At 44.4% G+C, this 18,783-nt stretch overlaps 1 protein-coding gene across 1 annotated transcript; it reads left to right on the plus strand.

Annotated features, from left to right (window-relative positions):
* The first annotated feature begins 749 nt into the window (after positions 1–749).
* LOC125446534 (zinc-binding protein A33-like) lies at positions 750–15,753 on the plus strand. The gene is made up of 6 exons (XM_048520170.2): positions 750–1,160; positions 1,250–1,345; positions 1,439–1,672; positions 5,765–5,787; positions 7,553–7,668; positions 13,516–15,753. Exons 1-6 carry the CDS (start codon positions 750–752, stop codon positions 14,064–14,066), a joined length of 1,431 nt encoding a protein of 476 aa, XP_048376127.1. The 3' UTR covers positions 14,067–15,753.
* Positions 15,754–18,783: the final 3,030 nt, after the last annotated feature.

Genomic DNA, 18,783 nt, shown 5'->3' on the forward strand with positions numbered 1-18,783 from the left:
GGCCCATATCCCTCTAAACCCGTCGTATTCATTTACCTATCCGATTGCCTTTTAATTTGTAATCGTACCAGTCTCCACCACTTCCTCTGGCAGTTCGGGCCATTCACGGACCAGCCAAAGAGCGCACATTTAAGGAATGTTTAATGTTTTTGTAGTCATAAAAGGAACAAAGCAAGTGTTTCCTGAAAACTAAAACGACCCTCACGGGTCTAAGATAACAAGGTGTAGAGCTGAATGAACACAGCAGGCCAAGCAGCATCAGAGGAGCAGGAAGGCTAAGGGGTCTAATCTTGGAAAAAAAATCTTATATTTGTCTGTGTCACCAAGAGTGTACCTTGGACATTTTTCGTCCTCTGTGTACAAGGGTGAGAGCCTGCAACAACAGACGCTATGCTGTCTCGGGGTCTGGATCTGACGCCGTGTTTCACCAGTGGGTTTGTAACCGTAGCGACTCCAAGAATGCAATGATTGACTTTCTCCACACCCATCTCCGCCTCCTCTGTCCCACTCTTCTCACCCTCCCCCACTGGCAATATCCCTTCTGTCATCACCCTCATGATCGGCCTTCAAGTTTTCGCTCGTTTCCCAACTTTGTTCACGCATCGAGGCGCTCCTTTCCTCTCTTTGAAAAAGTGGCTGTAAGCATTGCGGAGAAGTCACATGGATATCGCTGAATTCATGGTATTCAGCAACGGAGTGTCAATGAAAGTAAAACCGGTTTGACCGAATCAGGGTGCAGAGTGTGAAAAATGGCTTCCAGACAGCAGCTCCGGAGCTTGACCGAGGAGGTCATTTGTCCCATTTGCCTAGATTTCTTCAGAGACCCGGTTTCATTGGAGTGTGGGCACAACTTCTGTCGCTCCTGCATCACACAGAATAGGGAAAGTAGGGGGATGCACTCCTGCCCAGAATGCAGAAGTGAGTGTCCAGAAGTTAGCCTGAGAGTGAACTGGGCCTTGGCGAATCTGGCCGAGAAAGCTAGAAAATTAAATTTGGAACCCAATCAGGAGGAAAGCAAACTTCAATGTGAGCATCATCAGGAAGATCTGAAGTTGTTTTGTGTAACTGACAAAAAACTGAGCTGTTTAATTTGTCGAGATTCGCGCGACCACACATTCCACAAATTCCTACCGATTAAAGAAGCCGTTGAAATCTATAAGGTAAATGAGGACACATTTATAAACTTACACAGTATTCACATTGGCATAATCGAATACTATCATTCTTTAATTTTGTCCTGGGTTTTCAGAATCGGCTGAAGTCTTCTTTAGATTCTCTCACAGAGAAGAAATCGGTGGTTCGAGAAACAGAACTGAATCAGAAACGGAAGATTTCGGAAGTGAGGGTAAGATCTCCCTCTTCTGATTTTCTGGGATCTCTGTTAACTTTGTTCCCTTTATCGCAGGACATTAATGATGTTTCACATTTCATTTGGTAGGAACAAGCGAGCAGTCTGCAGAAGGTCATCGCTTCAGAGTTCACTAAAATGCACCAGATTCTCGCAGAGAAAGAACAACGTTTACTCCAAGATCTCAGGGAAGAGGAGAATAGGATTATAGAAACAATGGAGAAAAATCTTCAAGACATCCGGGTGAAATTAAATTCTATTGAAGTGGAGCTCTCAAAGTTACAGAAACAGATGGAGGAAAATGACGAACTGATATTTCTGAAGGTAGGATTATAACGTTGGTGAGTCCACTAAAGTATCAGTCACAAAATAACTGATGATAACTTTGAAGTTAATAGAATATTTTATGAACTTTTATTTTAAAATGGAAGTAGAATTAAGCCAATATTTTGTTAAAAAGTCCTGGATGGTTCTGCTGACGCACTGGATTAATTCCTCCCAAGCTGCCTGCGGATTTTCAGGAATACAGGAAATCCTGTTATAATCTGCAAACTTGTGTGGCATTATTTTCCTGTTCATAAGCGTAATTTTCTCCTGAAGTTCACACAGTAATTCAGTTATACTTTCATGTAGGTTTATTGTGTAAAGTGACTGTGTGAATTATTATGTCTGTGAGCACGGCTGACATTGAGATACAGTACCTGACATCTGGAACCATCTTAATTCTATCATTAATTATAAAATTCAAACCCTTTCTGATGAAGATTCTAGGCCCAAAACATCAGCTTTTGTGCTCCTAAGATGCTGCTTGGCCTGCTGTGTTCATCCAGCTCCTCACTTTGTTATCTCAGATTCTCCAGCATCTGCAGTTCACATTATCTCAGAAGAAGGTCAAGCCTGCTCTATCACTCAATGTGATTTGGCTGATCATTCATACGAATACCCTGTTCCAACTTTCTCACCATACCCTTTGATCCCCTTACCCCTAATAACTATATACATATATATTGTATATACATATATTATAAACTCTTCCTTGAAAACATTCAATGGTTTGGCCTCAAACACATTTTGTAATAGGGTCAAGAAAGTCCTAGATAGTCTACCCTATACACTTAGATAGTAGTCACTGGTTCTGAACTTGTTGTCATCAGGAACGTCCTTCACCCTCTTGCTGTGCCCAGTACAGGTTTCTGAGAGAGATAATGGGAATTGCAGATGCTGGAGAACCCAAGATAACAAAGTGTGAAGCTGGATGAACACAGCAGGACAAGCAGCATCTCAGGAGCACAAAAGCTGACGTTTCGGACCTAGACCCTTCATCAGAGAGGGGGATGGGGAGAGGGTTCTGAACTAAATAGGGAGAGAGGGGGAGGCGGACCGAAGATGGAGAGAAAAGAAGATAGGTGGAGAGGAGAGTATGGGTGGGAAGTAGGGAGGGGATAGGTCAGTCCAGGGAGGACGGACAGGTCAAGGAGGAGGGACGATGTTAGTAGGTAGGAAATGGAGGTGCGGCTTGAGGTGGGAGGAGGGGATAGGTGAGAGTAAGAACAGATTAGGGAGGCGGGGACAAGCTGGGCTGGTTTTGCGATGCAGTGGGGGAAGGGGAAATTTTGAAGCTTGTGAAGTCCACATTGACACCATTGGGCTACAGGGTTCCCAAGTGGAGTATGAGTTGCTGTTCCTGCAAACTTCGGGTGGCATCATTGTGATGCTGCAGGAGGCCCATGATGGACATGTCGTTGAAAGAATGGGAGGGGGAGTTAAAATGGTTCGCGACTGGGAGGTGCAGTTGTTTATTGCGAACCGAGCGGAGGTGTTCTGCAAAGCCGTCCCCAAGCCTCCACTTGGTTTCTCCAATTAGGTTACGTGGAACAGTCCCTCTTCCGCACCTACACAGGCCCCAAATGCCACCTCTTCCTCCGTTACATTGATGACTGTATCGGCGCTGCCTCTTGCTCCCAAGAGGAGCTTGAACAGTTCATCCACTTCACCAACACCTTCCACCCCAACCTCAACTTCACCTGGGCCAGCTCCAACACATGCTTCACCTTCCTGGACCTCTCAGTCTCCATCTCAGGTAACCAGCTAGAAACTGATGTCCATTTCAAAGCCACTGACTCCCACAGCTACCTAGAATACACCTCCTCCCACCCACCCTCCTGCAAAAATTCCGTCCCCTATTCCCAATTCCTTCGCGTCCGCCGCATCTGCTCCCAGGATGAGACATTCCACTCCCGCACATCCCAGATGTCCACGTTCTTCAAGGACCGCAACTTTTCCCCCGCAGTGGTCGAGAATGCCCTTGACCGCGTCTCCCGCATTTTTCGCAACACATCCCTCACACCCCGCCCCCACCACAACTGCCCTAAGAGGATCCCCCTCGTTCTCACATACCACCCCACCAACCTCCGGATACAACATATCAGCCTCCGACACTTCTGCCATCTACATTCCGACCCCACCATCCAAGACATCTTTCCATCCCCACTCTTGTTTGCCTTCTGGAGAGACCACTCTCTCTGTTACTCCCTTGTCTGCTCCACACTCCCCTCCAACCCCACCACACCCGGCACCTTCCCTTGCAACCGCAGGAAGTGCTACACTTTACCCCACACCTCCTCCCTCACCTCTATCCCAGGCCCCAAGATGACCTTCCAGATCAAGCAGATGTTCACCTGCACATCTGCCAATGTGGTATACTGTATCCATTGTACCCGGTGTGGCTTCGTCTACATTGGGGAAACCAAGCAGAGGCTTGGGGACCGCTTTGCAGAACACCTCTGCTCGGTTCGCAATAAACAACCGCACCTCCCAGTTGCAAACCATTTTAACTCCCCCCCCATTCCTTCGACGACATGTCCATCATGGGCCTCCGGCAGTGCCACAATGATGCCACCCGAAGGTTGCAGGAACAGCAACCCATATTCCGCTTGTGAACCCTGCAGCCCAATGGTATCAATGTGGACTTCACAAGCTTCAAAATCTCCCCTTCCCCCGCTGCATCTCGAAAACAGCCCAGCTTGTCCCCTTCCCCACTGCATCCCAAAACCAGCCCAGCTTGTCCCCGCCTCTCTAACTTGCTCTTCCTCTCACGTATCCCCTCCTCCCACCTCAAGCCGCACCTCCATTTCCTACCTACTAACCTCATCCCGCCTCCTTGACCTGTGGTCTGAGCCCAAAACGTCAGGTTTTGTGCTCCCAAGATGCTGCTTGGCCTGCTGTGTTCATCCAACTTCACACTTTGTTATCCTTGACCTGTCCGTCTTCCCTGGACTGACCTATCTCCTCCCTACCTCCCCACCCATACTCTCCTCTCCACCTATCTTCTTTTCTCTCCATCTTTGGTCCGCCTCCCCCTCCCTCCCTATTTATTTCAGAACCCTCTCCCCATCCACCTCTCTGAAGAAGTGTCTGGGCCCGAAACATCAGTTTTTGTGCTCCTGAGATGCTGCTTGGCCAGCTGTTTTCATCCAGCTTCACACTTTGTTATCCAAGTTTCTGTGAGACCTCATTCTTCTGAACTCCAGTGAACATAGCCCAGTCTCTCTTCATGTATCATTTCTGCCATCTCCTAAATGAGGGAGCACAGTGTCTCAGTAGTTAGCACTGCAGCCTCACAGAACCAGGGGCCCAGGTTCGGGTCCAGTCTCGGGCGAATGTCTGTGTGGAGTTTGCATATTCTCCCCGTGTCTCCGTCGGTTTCCTCCAGGTGCTCCGGTTTCCTCCCACAGTAAAAATGTGTGCAGGCTAGGTTGATCGGCCATGCTAAATTGCTGGTAGTGTTCAGGGGTGTGTGGGTTAGAGGGGGATGGACCTGGGTGGGATGCTTCAAGGGCAGTGTGGACTTGTTGAGCCAAAGGGCCTGTTTCCACACTGTGGGTAATCTAATCTAGACTCATCTGGTAACCTTTGTTGTACTCCCTATAACGCCAGAACATCCTTCCTCAGTTAAGAAGACTAAAACTGCACTTAATAATCTAAATAATGACTCACCAATGCTCTGTACGATTTAGTCTCACCTTCCTGTGGCAGTTTAGTGGAAGAGTTGTCCAATTATTTTCACTGCCCCTGCCCTTTCCCCATGTATTGAGCAAATATCTCTTCTTCACATATATAAGAAATTCGCTCCCAAAATTCCCATTAAATGTACTTTCTCCAGCTGGTGCAAATCGTTAACAGTCATTGTTAAATTAAAATCGCTTCTACTTTTTCAAATTATCTTGAAGATTTGCATGTGTATTCCTTTTAAATGGAATTTAATTTATATTGTTTCTCCTCATTCTATCTCCTAAATATTTCATATTTCCCTTCTACATGAAATCACATCTGCTCAATGTCTGTTCATTTCACTATCCTAGCTCCTCCTGAAATTGTTATTATCATGTTCAACATTTGTGGTTTATTTATTTCTAGGAGATGGCTTGTCAGAAGAGAAGGTAGGAACATGTTCTTTACTGAAATGTTGCTGAGTTTGTTGCAATTGCTGTTCGTGGATTTCTTTCTTGCAAACAATCCCAAAATTACATTTTAAAAGGGTTATTAATTGGATGACAAAAACTCAGTTTATTCTTTCCTATAATGATTTAATGGTAATTATTTAAATTAAACACTGGTATAAATAATTGTTTTCCAATATTGTAATGAAAGGTAATAAGGTGCATCAATAATAGACCATTTTCCAAATGTTAACAGTGGCCATTTGTAACGTGCAATCTATGCCAGTGAGGCAGATTAACACTGAGTGAGAAACACATCCTCACTTAGGTTTTGAAGGCTTGTGCCATTTGAACAACTGCAGGCATCTGACCAACCTCAGAGAGCCGCGTCTCAAAGGAGAGCTCTGTTGAATGTTTATACTATGATATGTTACTGTTCTATCACCAGAGAAGCAACAGTTTGCATTTGTATAGTGTCTTTACAGTATTATGCAATCCTAAAGTGTTGCACAGGGGTGATAGACAGCAAAATGTGACACTGAGTGCCATAGGAGATAATAACGCTCAATGGAGTTAGTTGATAGTGAATGTAGTAAAGGAGAAAAGGGAATTGAACCTGAAGAGGTTTAAGATGTGATCAGAGATAATGGGAACTGCAGATGCTGGAGAATCCAAGATAACTAAGTGTGGAGCTGGATGAACACAGCAGGCCAAGCAGCATCTTAGGAGCACAAAAGCTGATGTTTTGGGCCTAGAACTTTCATCAGAGAGGAAGGGTCTAGGCCCGAAATGCCAGCTTTTGTGCTCCTAAGATGCTGCTTGGCCTGCTGGGTTCATCCAGCTCCACACTTTGTTATCAAGGTTTAAGATGTTCTTTCTGGAGCTTAAGGACTGGGCTGCTGAAGCCCAGCAACCAAAGGTGAAACAACTAAAATCAGAGATGAATAGAATGAAATAGAATAGAATGAGCCTCATTGTATCTCAAATAAATTCAGTGAAATGTTGATAAGTCACCACTTACAGTGCCATCTTGGGTACAGGTTCTTCAGTTACAGATTAGTTACAGTGTAACAATGTCACCATCTTAGTCGTCAGTGCTATCTTAGTTACAGAATAGAGAAGTGAGGAAGAAGAAAGTTACATTACAGTTATATGCTGTGTAATCACAGGTTAGAGAAACAAGAAGCAAAGTTAAAAAAAGACAAACAGCACAATCTCTCTCCAATAGCAGTTCACAGCAGACCAATGTAGGAGGTCTCCATGTGCCCTTGCTCCTGCACTGGTGCCACTGCTTCTGCAGCAGGCTATTGTCCCCGGCTCCACACCAGATGTTGAAGAATTCTCAAGTACAGGAGAGTAGGATCGTTGATGGCTATGCCTCACATATTGCATAATTGGATAGACAACACTTACCCAATTTTTAATTGTTCAAATATTTGCAGAGTTTGGTTTTGTTTATGGCCTTGTATGTTTTTGAGCTAAATGCTTTCCTTTATGTGTAAAATGTGATGACCTGGTTACCAAACTATTAGTTTAATTAACCTAATGGACCTTTCTTAGTGATTTGGGCTTTTGCTGTCTTTGTCCTTGTGTTTTTAAGATTTCATTTGATTAGCTAAGGAAACAAGACTAGTTTTTAATTTTCTACCTCTTTTTCTCTGACATGGAATGAATCCGAATAGCTTGACTGTTCATACAATTTTTTAAAATATGCCAACGAAACTGAATTTCACTAACTATAAACATTTATTATTTTCATTTACAGGATCAGCGAGAAGAACCAGTCACTCTCAGTAACAAATGCAGCCCTGTCTATTGGAAAATTCAATGGCCCTTTACAGTATATCGTGTGGAGAGAAATGGTAGACATCATTAGCCCTGGTAAAAATTTTAAAATTTATTTTCCTGATTATGAATTGAGTTGCAACGTTGCTTCAAGGGGCCTCTAAAGCTCAGGAAATGTATTTACATTGCTGGTTGTTAATCCTTCAGAAACTCTCAATTCTCACATTTCTCTTTTTTTTATGGTTTCCTTTGGAGAAGCATCTGAAACTGTATGCCACAAGAGTGAAGGGATCTGTGTAACCAGAGGAATAGAGCACAAATCTCAGCATGCAGCACTAAATTTGTAAGGGAGACTTCAAATTCTTTTGAAGACATTACTGCACATCTTATCAGGAAGACACATAGGCACTGGAGAGGAAAGGTAGTAGGGAAGGCAGGGGAAGGTAGCTATCCCCATCTCAAACAAGTATGCTTGAAAAATGTAGCATTGTGAAGGACTCTCAGGGGAAGGTAATACTGAGAGTCAGATTAGATTTAGTTTTTAGATTTTAGATCTTATTATGGTGTGTTCTCAAGTACAGAAGTATAGGAGTACAGTGAAAATTGAACGGGGATGCAATGAAGACTGGCTCTACTGTAATGAGGGATATGTCAGGTTCCAAGCAATTGATTGTGATAGGGGATTGTCCAGTCAGGGGCACAGGTAGACATTTCTGTAGCCGGCAGCGGGACGTCAGAGTGGTGAGCTGTCTCCCTGGTGCTAGGGTCAAGAATGCCTTGGAGAGGGTGAGGAATATTCTCAAAGGGGAAAGTGACCAGCTAGAGGTCATTGTACACATTGGTACCAATGATATAGGAAGAGAAAGGGATGAGGTCCTGCGGACAGTACATAGGAAATTAAGCAGGACGTTAAAAAGTATGTCATCAAGGCCAGCAATATCTGGATTACATCCATTGTAGTGAGAGTAGGAATAGGATGATAGGGCAGATGAATGCATGGCTGAGGAGCTGGTGCAGGGGACAGGGGATCATTGGGACCTCGTCGGGGGTTGAAGTGACCTACATATGAAGGACAGTTGCAACTGAATTGGAAATTTGCTAGTGTTACTCACAAGGCTTTAAATTAGTTGGGGAGTGGGTGTGGGATGGTGACAGTGGTGTGATGGTTGTGGTTTTGGTGGTTGTAGGTGGGACTGAAAGAGAGAGTGAGAAAAGAGATATGTCTAAGGCTGGTATGGTTGAAAAGTTGACCAAGCCAAATAGTAAAAACAGGCACGAGCAAGACAGAGGGCAGCGTAAGACTGATGATCTGCCTTTGTTTCAATTCAAGAGGCCTGACAGTTAAGGCAGATTAACTCAGGGCATGTTTGGGAACATGGGACTGGGATATCATAGCTATGACAGAGACATGGCTCAGGGATGGACAGGACCGACACCTTAATTTTCCATTAACAGATGCTATAGGAAGAATACAAAATGGGGACAAGAGAGATGGGGAGTGGCATTTTTGGTTAGGGATAACATTATGGTTGTACTTAGGGAGGATATTCCAGAGATTACGTCTGGTGAAGTTATTTTGGTGAAACTGAGAAGTAGGAATGGGATGGTCACCTTATTGAGATTATACTATGTACCATGCCCCTCAGTAGTCAATGGGAAATTGAGAAACAAATTCATAAGGAGATCTCAGATATCTGTAAGAATGATAGGGTTGTAATGGTAAGGAAGTTTAAATTTCCAAACATAGAATGTGACTGTCACAGTTTTAAGGGCTTGGATGGAGAGGAATTTGTTCAGTGTCTACAGGGAAATTTTCTTGGATGAGCCCTCTAGAGAAGGAGCAAAACCTGAGCTCCTCTTGGGCAATAAGGCAGGGCAAGTGACAAAGGTGTCAGTGGGGGAGCACTTTGGGGCCAGAATAATAATTCCATTAGTTTCAAAATAGCTATGGAAAAGTATCCTCTCACTTACTACAGACTCAACAACTTCTCTTTCAATTCCTTCTACTTCCTACAGACAAAGCGGGTGGCCATGGGCACCCACATGGGCCCAAGCTATGCCTCCTTCTTTGTAGGTTATGTCGAACAGTCCCTTTTCCAAAGCTACACTGGCCCTATACCCTACCTCTTTCTTCATTACATTGATGACTGCATCGGCGCCACCTCGTGCTCCTGCGAGGAACTCAAGTAGTTCATCCACTTCACTAACACCTTCCACTCTTAACCTTAAGTGCACCTGGACCATCTCCAATACCTGTCTCTCCTCCCTGGATCTCTCTGTCTCCATCTCCGGCAAACACCTAGAAACCGTTATCCATTTCAAGCCCACGGACTCCCACAGCTACCTAGAATATATCTCCTCCCAGCCACCTTCCTGCAAAATGCCATCCCCTATTCCCAATTCCTTTGCCTCCGCTGCATCTGCTCACGGGATAAAGCATTCCACTCCCGTACATCTCAGATGTCCTCGTTTTTCAAGGACACCAACATCCCCTCACTCAGTGGTAGAGAATGCCCTCGATCGTGTCTCCCACAAATCCCGCAACTCATCCCTTACACCCCCTCCCCACAATAAAAACCAAAACAGAATACCTCTTGTCCTCGCGTACCACCTCACCAACCTCTGGATCCAACGTATCATCCTTCGATACTTCTGCCATCTGAAATCCGACCCTACCACCGAAGGCATTTTTCCCTCTTCACCCTTATTGGCCTTCCGGAGGGACCAGTGTCTCCATGACTCCCTTGTCCACTCCACACTGCCCTCCAGCCCCACCACACCCAGCACTTTTCCCTGCAACCACAGGAAGTGCTACACCTGCCCATGCACCTCCCCCTTCATCCCCATCCCTGGCCCCAAGAAGACTTTCCATTTTCCACATCAAGCAGATGTTCACCTGCACATCTGCCAATGTGGAATGCTGTATCCGCTGTACCCATTGTGGCTTCCTCTACAACGGGGAAACCAAGCGGAGGCTTGGGGATTGCTTTGCAGAACACCTATGCTTATAAGCAACTGCACCTCCCAGTTGCAAACCATTTCAACTCCCCGTCCCATTCCACAGACGACATTTCCTTCCTGGGCCTCCTGCAGTGGCACAATGATGCTACTCGAAGGTTGCAGGAACGGCAACTCATGTTCTGCTTGGGAACCCTGCAACCCAATGGTATCAATGTGGACTTCACCAGCTTCAAAATCTCCCCTCCCCTGACAGCATCCCAAAACCAGCCCAGCTCTTCCCCGCCTCCTTAACCTGTCCTTCCTCCCACCTATCCCCTCCTCTCACCTCAAGACCCAACCCCATCTCCTACCTACTAACGTCATCCCGCCCCCTTGACCTGTCTGTCCTCCCTGGGCTGACCTATCTCCACCCTACCTCCTCACCTACACTCACCTTTACTGGCTCCATCCCCACCTCTTTGACCAGTCTGTCTCCTCTCTACCTATCTTCTCCTCTACCCATCTTCTAACCGCCTCCCCCCTATTTATTTCAGAACCCCCTTCCCCTCCCCAATTTCTGAAGAAGGGTCTAGGCCCAAAACGTCAGCGTTCTTGTTCCTCTGGTGCTGCTTGGCCTGCTGTGTTCATCCAGCTCTACACTTTGTTATCTCAGATTCTCCAGCATCTGCAGTTCCTACTATCTCTGGAAAAGTGTAGTCCTGATCTTAAAGCTCTAAATTGGACTAAGGCCAATATTGACACTATTAGCCAAGAACTTTCAGAAGTTGATTGGGAGTAGCTATTCAAAGTTAAAGAGTTATCTCAAAAGTGGGAGGCCTTTAAAAAATGAGATGATGGGAGTCCAGAAGTAATGTTTTCCAATTAGTGTGAAGGGCATGGCTGGCAATTTTAGGTAATGTTGGAGACTAGAGAAATTGAGGCTCTGCTCAAGAAAAAGGAGGCATATTGGCAGCTATAGACAGCTAGGAATGAATTAATCCCTCATGCAGTATAAGGGCAGTAGGAGTGCATGCCAGAGGGAAATTAGGAGGGCTAAAAGGGAACTTGAGATAACTTTGGCAACAACAGTGAGGAGAATCCAAAGAGATTCTACAAATACTTTAAGGGCAAAAGAATAACTGGAGAGAGAACCAGGCTCCTTAAAGATCGACAAGACCACCTATGTGTGGAACCACAGAAGATGGTTGAGATACTAGACCAGTATATCCTGTTTGTATTTACTGTAGAGAGGGATATGGAAGTTAGGGAGCTTGTGGAAATAAAAAGTGATATCTTGGCAAGTGTCCAAATACAGAGGAGGAGATGCTAGATGTTTTAAAATGCATGAATGTGGATAAATCCTCGGGAACTGATCAGGTGTACTCAGGATAGGATAGAGATGGAAACAGTCCCTTCAGTCCAACATGCTGACTACATATCCGAAATTACTTTAATCCCATTTGCCAGCATTTGGCCAATATCCTTCTAAATCTTCATATCCATATAAGCATACAGATGCCTTTTGAATATTATAATTGTAGCCGCTTCCACTACTTCCTCTGGCAGCTCATTCCATACAAGGACCACCCCCTGCCTGAAAAAGTTGCTCCTTTTGTGCAAACATCTATTTCCACAGTTCTTCTTATCAATCTTATTTTGTGTCTTTTGTAACCACAGAGGCTGAATGACCTCTTGCATCAGCCATTTTCCTCAATTTTTGATAGCCTGGTTTAATTTCTTCCTTTATTGTGCTTTATTTAGAGTTAACAAAATTTCCCATCATGCATGTTAGGCTTCAACTCTATTATCCACAGGGCCACAGATACCCGTAGGATCTCAATTATATTTTAAAAATTGGTTCAATCTCTATATCATAGGGAGATGCTAGGAAAAGGAAATAATTGCTTTTAGTGACACGTTTAATGCATATTTCTGATGGGTTCTCAAGTGCAGGACAGTTTACTTGCTAACAATGAAGGTAAATGTTGCTCCTTAGCATGGCAAGCTTAAAAGGTCAGAGGATTAGTGGAAGTACCTGAGTGGCAGAAACTGTTCATTCTGAGGTGGTAAGTATGTAATTTTTTCTAAGCAAAAATTTTGCAAACAATTCCAAAGAGTGAAGAAGCAGCAATACCCATTAAGTGCTACATAGATAATAAGTCTTTATGGGACTATGGTACACTTAACAAAATGCATGAATGAGAAAAGACTGAGGATCAATATTACGGTTTTGAAACAAATGCTGGAGGGTGGAAAAATCTCTAAATTGAAATGGATGGATAGCAACTATTGGATTTCGAATTATTTTACAGAGAATGAGACAAGCTCTACAAAACTGAAAAGATCCTTGACACTTTAAAGAAAGAAATAGAAAAGGGAATGTAAATGTTGACATGTTATTTATTTTCCCTTTTTGGTGCATATGTTGAATTATTTTAAAAGATAAAGGGAATCTGTTATCTTCTAACAAGGTCTGAAAGGATGCCTGAGGCCTAATGAATGGACAATTACATGATTGTATTGGTGAAGGGTTAATTGAGGTGAATTGTTTATATAAACATTGGAGCTATTTATCTGTAGGTTTGAGTTCTAAGGAGTATAATTAACTGAAATAAAGCTCGCACTAAAAGTGTGGGCCCACCTACACATGCTACTTGCATTCTCTAATTCCTGCATTCTGGCTCGTTGCCAAGATTTGCTGTCTCACTCTCCCTTCCACTCATTTCTTCCTCTCCTTCACCCTTGTTCCTCTCCATGCACCAGTCTTCCTTCTACCTCTTTCTCAGTCCACACCCGTTGTGCTCCATGACATTCCTCCACTTACCTCCCTCTATTCCTTTTAATTTCTTTCATTTCCCAGGCCCCCACTATATTTTGTACTTCTGTTCTCTCATCTCTCCCTTTCCAGTCATCCCTCCATCTACCTGAATTCTCCCACCTCACATTGTAAATTTTCCCTCCTTTCCCTAAATGAGTAACTGTGCTATTTTAATTTTCCCACAGTTCCAGCCTCTCTGACTCTGGACCCAAACACTGCAAATCCCTGGCTTGTCCTGTCCCAGGACCGAACCAGTGTGAGACTTGGAGACAAGCCAAATCAACTACTGGGAAATGTGAAGCAGTTTGATCAGTGTACCTGTGTCCTTGGACTGGAGGGATTCACATCAGGGAGACATTACTGGGAGGTGGGAGTAGGGGACAAGACTGAGTGGGGCTTGGGAGTGGCCCGAGAGTCTTTAGATAGGAAAGGGGGTGTTGACCCAAGACCAGAGACAGGATATTGGGTTGTGTGGCTGATTCCTGGGAGTGGGTATTTAGCCAGCACTTGCCCATCATGGATCCGCCTGAGCACAAGTTTGAATCCCCAGAAGATTGGGGTTTACCTGGACTATGAGGGTGGACAGGTATCATTTTACAATGCGGACAACATGTCCCATCTCCACACTTTCACTCACACTTTCACTGAGACAATCTACCCCTTCTTCCATTTGGGATCGAATGACGACGGGAAAAACTCTGCCCCACTGACAATCTGTGGGATGAAAGGGCACTGACAGATCCATCCCATAATTTCATCCGGTTCCCCCTGCCTACTGCCAGCTGTAAACTGACGAGTGTTTGGCTTCAGTCACAGGTGGAGAGAGAAACCAGGTTAACACTCTAGGAATAAACCCTGTATCGGAACTGGAAACTGAAACATCAGCAAGGAGCTCTGTAAAGCTGGGGCAAGGAAGGAAACGGAGAAGAAACAATAGAAGCTCAGATGCATGGATAGACTGACTGGGTAGAATCAGTGCTAGATAATAAAAGCTGCACATCATTTAAAGAATGCAATTTGGGTCCCTGTCAGACTGTAGATAAGCTTAGAATAAAAACAAAATTGCTGGAAAAGCTCTGCACATCTGGCAGCATCTGTGCAGGAGAAAACAGAGTTTTCCAGAAACTTTGTTTTTATTCCTGATTTACAGCATCCGCAGTTCTTTTGGTTTTTATGTAGATAGTTTGTTTCATTTTCTCCTAGTTCCATGGCCTGCATCCTTATTGTTTTTATGATTAGATTCCCTACAGGGTGGAAACAGGGCCTTCGGCCCAACAAGTCCACACTGCTCCTTGATGTATCCCACCCAGATCCATCCCCCTCTAGCCCCTGAATAATACGGGCAATTTAGCATGGCCAATCCACCTAGCCTGCACATTCTTGGACTGAGGGACGAAACCAGAGCACCTGGAGGAAACCCACACAGGCACAGGGAGAATATGAAAATTCCGTACAGACAGTTGCCCAAGGCTGGAATCGAACACGGGTTCCTGGTGCTGTGAGGCTGCAGTGCTAACCACTGAGCCACCGTGCTGCCCTCAACTGACAGTTACCCAAGGCTAGAATTGTTGTAGCAACCCATGAGCTAAAGTTGACAAAATGGCCACTTGGAGTCTTTTTTTTTAGCCAACACAAGATGGACAAAAGGGATGGGCAGTCACATATAGCAAATGTTCATAGCTAGACTGGTAGTCTCCATATAAAGATTCTCTGTTGGAAGAAGCATATGGGACAGTAATCAGGTTTCTGTAAACAGGCAGTTCTGAACATATAAGCATTTTAATAAGGGGAATTTTTGAAAGGCCTAGTTTAGCCACAGTCCCTTGCATGTTGTTTAGTAAAAAGTAGAAGAAAATCCTGATCCTACAGTATTCTGACTTTCTTTAGGTAATTGTAAAATTAGAAAGGCAAATAACAAATTAGTGTAAAAAGGTTAATTGCATTCCTTTAGCAAATGCTTATAAGGCAGTAAAGAGAGCTACTGGATTATGAGACAAGACAAAGTAATAAATGATCTAAATAAGATCTCAAAAAAAAGCATTGGCATGAGAGGAGGGCAGAGAAATTTATAAAAACAGAAGTTACAACTGGGGAATTATAACTGTTTGAAACTTATGTGCAGATAATTCAAACAAATTCATACATTCAAAAAGCAAAGGAAGAGTTACAGAGATAGAATACAGAATGAAGATATGGTTATGTCCTCTGGTTGTTTGTGGAATCTAAACAAGTTTCATTTAATGGCTTGGTAAAATTACAAGTGATTAAATTTCACCCTCATCAGTGGAATTAAAACAAGTGCTTTTTATTAAGAAAAGAATATTAGGAATGGAAAGTGTTTAGAATAGTAAAAAAAATTATTTAAAAATTCACTTTCAGCATGCAAATAGCAGGGGTCATAAACTGCAGTTGCAAGTCACAAAGGCTGCTTGATTTCTCAGGCTGAAGTGAATTTATCAGCTATGTCACAGTAACTTTATATTAGAGTTAATTTGAAAGACTTTATAATAATTGGTTGAGATTAATATCCTTCCTAATCTGCCATACTAAAGTTGGTACAGAATTTGAAAGAATTCTCAGTAAAAATTAACTATTTAGGTATTGCTGAATAATGTGGTGCAGCTGGCAAATGTCCACAAAAGAATAAAATTGTTAGTTTTAACAAAACTAGCATTGTAAGATCCCAAAGACAGATGATGGAGGTATCTGGCAAACATCATGAGATTATAGGACAACCTCGGGTTATCCATGGAGCTCTCCATCATTGATCACGTTCAGTGGATTGGATGTGTAGATTAGGGGGACCTGGCTAACTGTGACATCAATGTTGCTTGTAATTAATGCAACATGAAATGTATTAAAATGTTGTAATGGGGGGGTTGACCTACCAGAGGAAAGCCATAGTAGTCAGTTCTCTGGCACTGAGCCTGACACTGTGGCAAAGAAGGGAAGGGGGCAGAATAGAAAAGTACTCGTGGTAGGGGACTCGATAGTTAGGGGAATCGACAGGAGATTTTGTGGGCAAGATCGGGATTCCCGGAAGGTATGTTGCCTCCCTGGTGCCAGGGTCCGGGACGTCTCCGATCGGGTGTATAAAGTTCTGAAAGGGGAGGGTGAACAGCCAGAAATCGTGTTACATATTGGCACAAATGATATAGCCAGAAATAGGTTTGAGGATATAAAAAGTGATTTCAGGGAGTTAGGATGGAAGCTGCAGAGCAGGACGAACAGAGTAGTGTTCTCTGGTTTACTACCGGTGCCACGAGATAGCGAGGTGAGGAACAGGGAGCGGGCGCAGCTGAACACGTGGCTACGCAGCTGGTGTAGGAGGGAGGGTTTCAGATATGTTGATAATTGGGATGCCTTCTGGGGAAGGTGGGACCTGTACAAGAAGGACGGGTTGCATCTGAACTGGAAGGGGACCAATGTCCTGGGTGGAAGGTTTGCTCGAGTAGTTCGAGAGGGTTTAAACTAGTATGGCAGGGGGGTGGGAACCTGAGCTGTATACCAGAGGTGAGCGTTGATGCAGGTGAGGCAGTAGCAAGAGGTAGACCAGCTAGTGGGAAGGATTTTCCTGGGAAGGAACCAAGGGATCGGTTAAAGTGTGTTTGCTTTAATGCAAGGAGTATCAGGAATAAAAGTGATGAACTTAGAGCATGGATCAGTACCTGGTGCTATGATGTTGTGGCCATAACAGAGACATGGGTTTCTCATGGGCTGGAATGGTTGCTGGATATTCCAGGGTTTAGAACATTTAAAAAGAATAGGGAGGGGGGAAAAAGAGGAGGGGGTGTAGCACTACTAATCAGAGAGGGTATCACAGCTACAGAAGCTTCCATTGTCGAGGAAGATCTGCCTACTGAGTCAGTATGGGTGGAAATTAGGAGCAGCAAGGGAGTAGTCACCTCGTTAGGGGTTTACTACAGGCCCCCCAATAGCAGCAGGGAGATTGTAGAAAGCATAGGTCGACAGATTTTGGAAAAGTGTGGACGCAGTAGGGTTGTTGTAATGGGCGACTTTAACTTTCCTAATATTGATTGGAACCTCCTTCGAGCAGAAGATTTGAATGGAGCTGTTTTTGTAAGGTGTGTTCAGGAGGGTTTCCTAACGCAGTACGTTGACAGGCCGACGAGGGGAGAGGCCATTCTAGACTTGGTGCTCGGAAACGAGCCGGGGCAGGTATCAGATCTTGTGGTGGGAGAGCATTTTGGTGATAGTGACCATAACACTCTCTCATTCTACATAGCTATGGAGAAGGAGAGGATTAGGCAGAATGGGAGGATATTTAATTGGGGAAGAGGAAACTATGATGCGATTAGACACGAGTTAGGAAGCATGGACTGGGAGCAGTTGTTCCATGGTAAGGGAAGTATAGACATGTGGAGATTGTTTAAGGAACAGTTGTTGGGAGTGATGAGTAAATATGTCCCTCTGAGACAGGCAAGACGGGGTAAGATAAAGGAACCTTGGATGACGAGAGCGGTGGAGCTTCTAGTGAAAAGGAAGAAGGTAGCTTACATAAGGTGGAGGAAGCTAGGGTCAAGTTCAGCTAGAGAGGATTACATGCAGGCAAGGAAGGAGCTCAAAAATGGTCTGAGGAGAGCCAGGAGGGGGCACGAGAAAGGCTTGGCAGAAGGAATCCGGGAAAACACAAAGGCATTTTACACTTACGTGAGGAATAAGAGAATGGTCAAAGAAAGAGTAGGGCCGATCAGGGATAGCATAGGGAACTTGTGTGTGGAGCCTGAGGAGGTAGGGGAAGCCCTAAATGAGTTTTTTGCTTCTGTCTTTACGAAAGAAACGACCTGTGTAGTGAATGAAACCTTTGAAGAGCAGGTGTGCATGCTGGAATGGATAGAGATAGAGGAAGCTGATGTACTGAAAATTTTGTCAAACATTAAGATTGACAAGTCGCCAGGCCCGGATCAGATTTGTCCTCGGCTGCTTTGGGAAGCGAGAAATGCAATTGCTTCGCCACTTGCGAAGATCTTTGCATCCTCGCTCTCCACTGGAGTCGTACCTGAGGACTGGAGAGAGGCAAATGTAATTCCTCTCTTCAAGAAAGGAAATAGGGAAATCCCCGGCAATTATAGACCGGTAAGTCTCACGTCTGTCGTCTGCAAGGTGTTAGAAAGGATTCTGAGGGATAAGATTTATGACCATCTGGAAGAGCATGGCTTGATCAAATACAGTCAACACGGCTTTGTGAGGGGTAGGTCATGCCTTACAAACCTTATCGAGTTTTTTGAGGATGTGACTAGTAAGGTTGATGAGGGTCAAGCTGTGGATGTGGTGTATATGGACTTCAGTAAGGCATTTGATAAGGTTCCCCATGGAAGGCTCATTCAGAAGGTCAGGAGGAATGGGATACAGGGGAACTTAGCTGCTTGGATACAGAATTGGCTGGCCAACAGAAGACAGCGAGTGGTAGTAGAAGGAAAATATTCTGCCTG

Source organism: Stegostoma tigrinum, chromosome 34, assembly GCF_030684315.1.
Source record: "Stegostoma tigrinum isolate sSteTig4 chromosome 34, sSteTig4.hap1, whole genome shotgun sequence".
Taxonomy (NCBI): domain Eukaryota; kingdom Metazoa; phylum Chordata; class Chondrichthyes; order Orectolobiformes; family Stegostomatidae; genus Stegostoma; species Stegostoma tigrinum.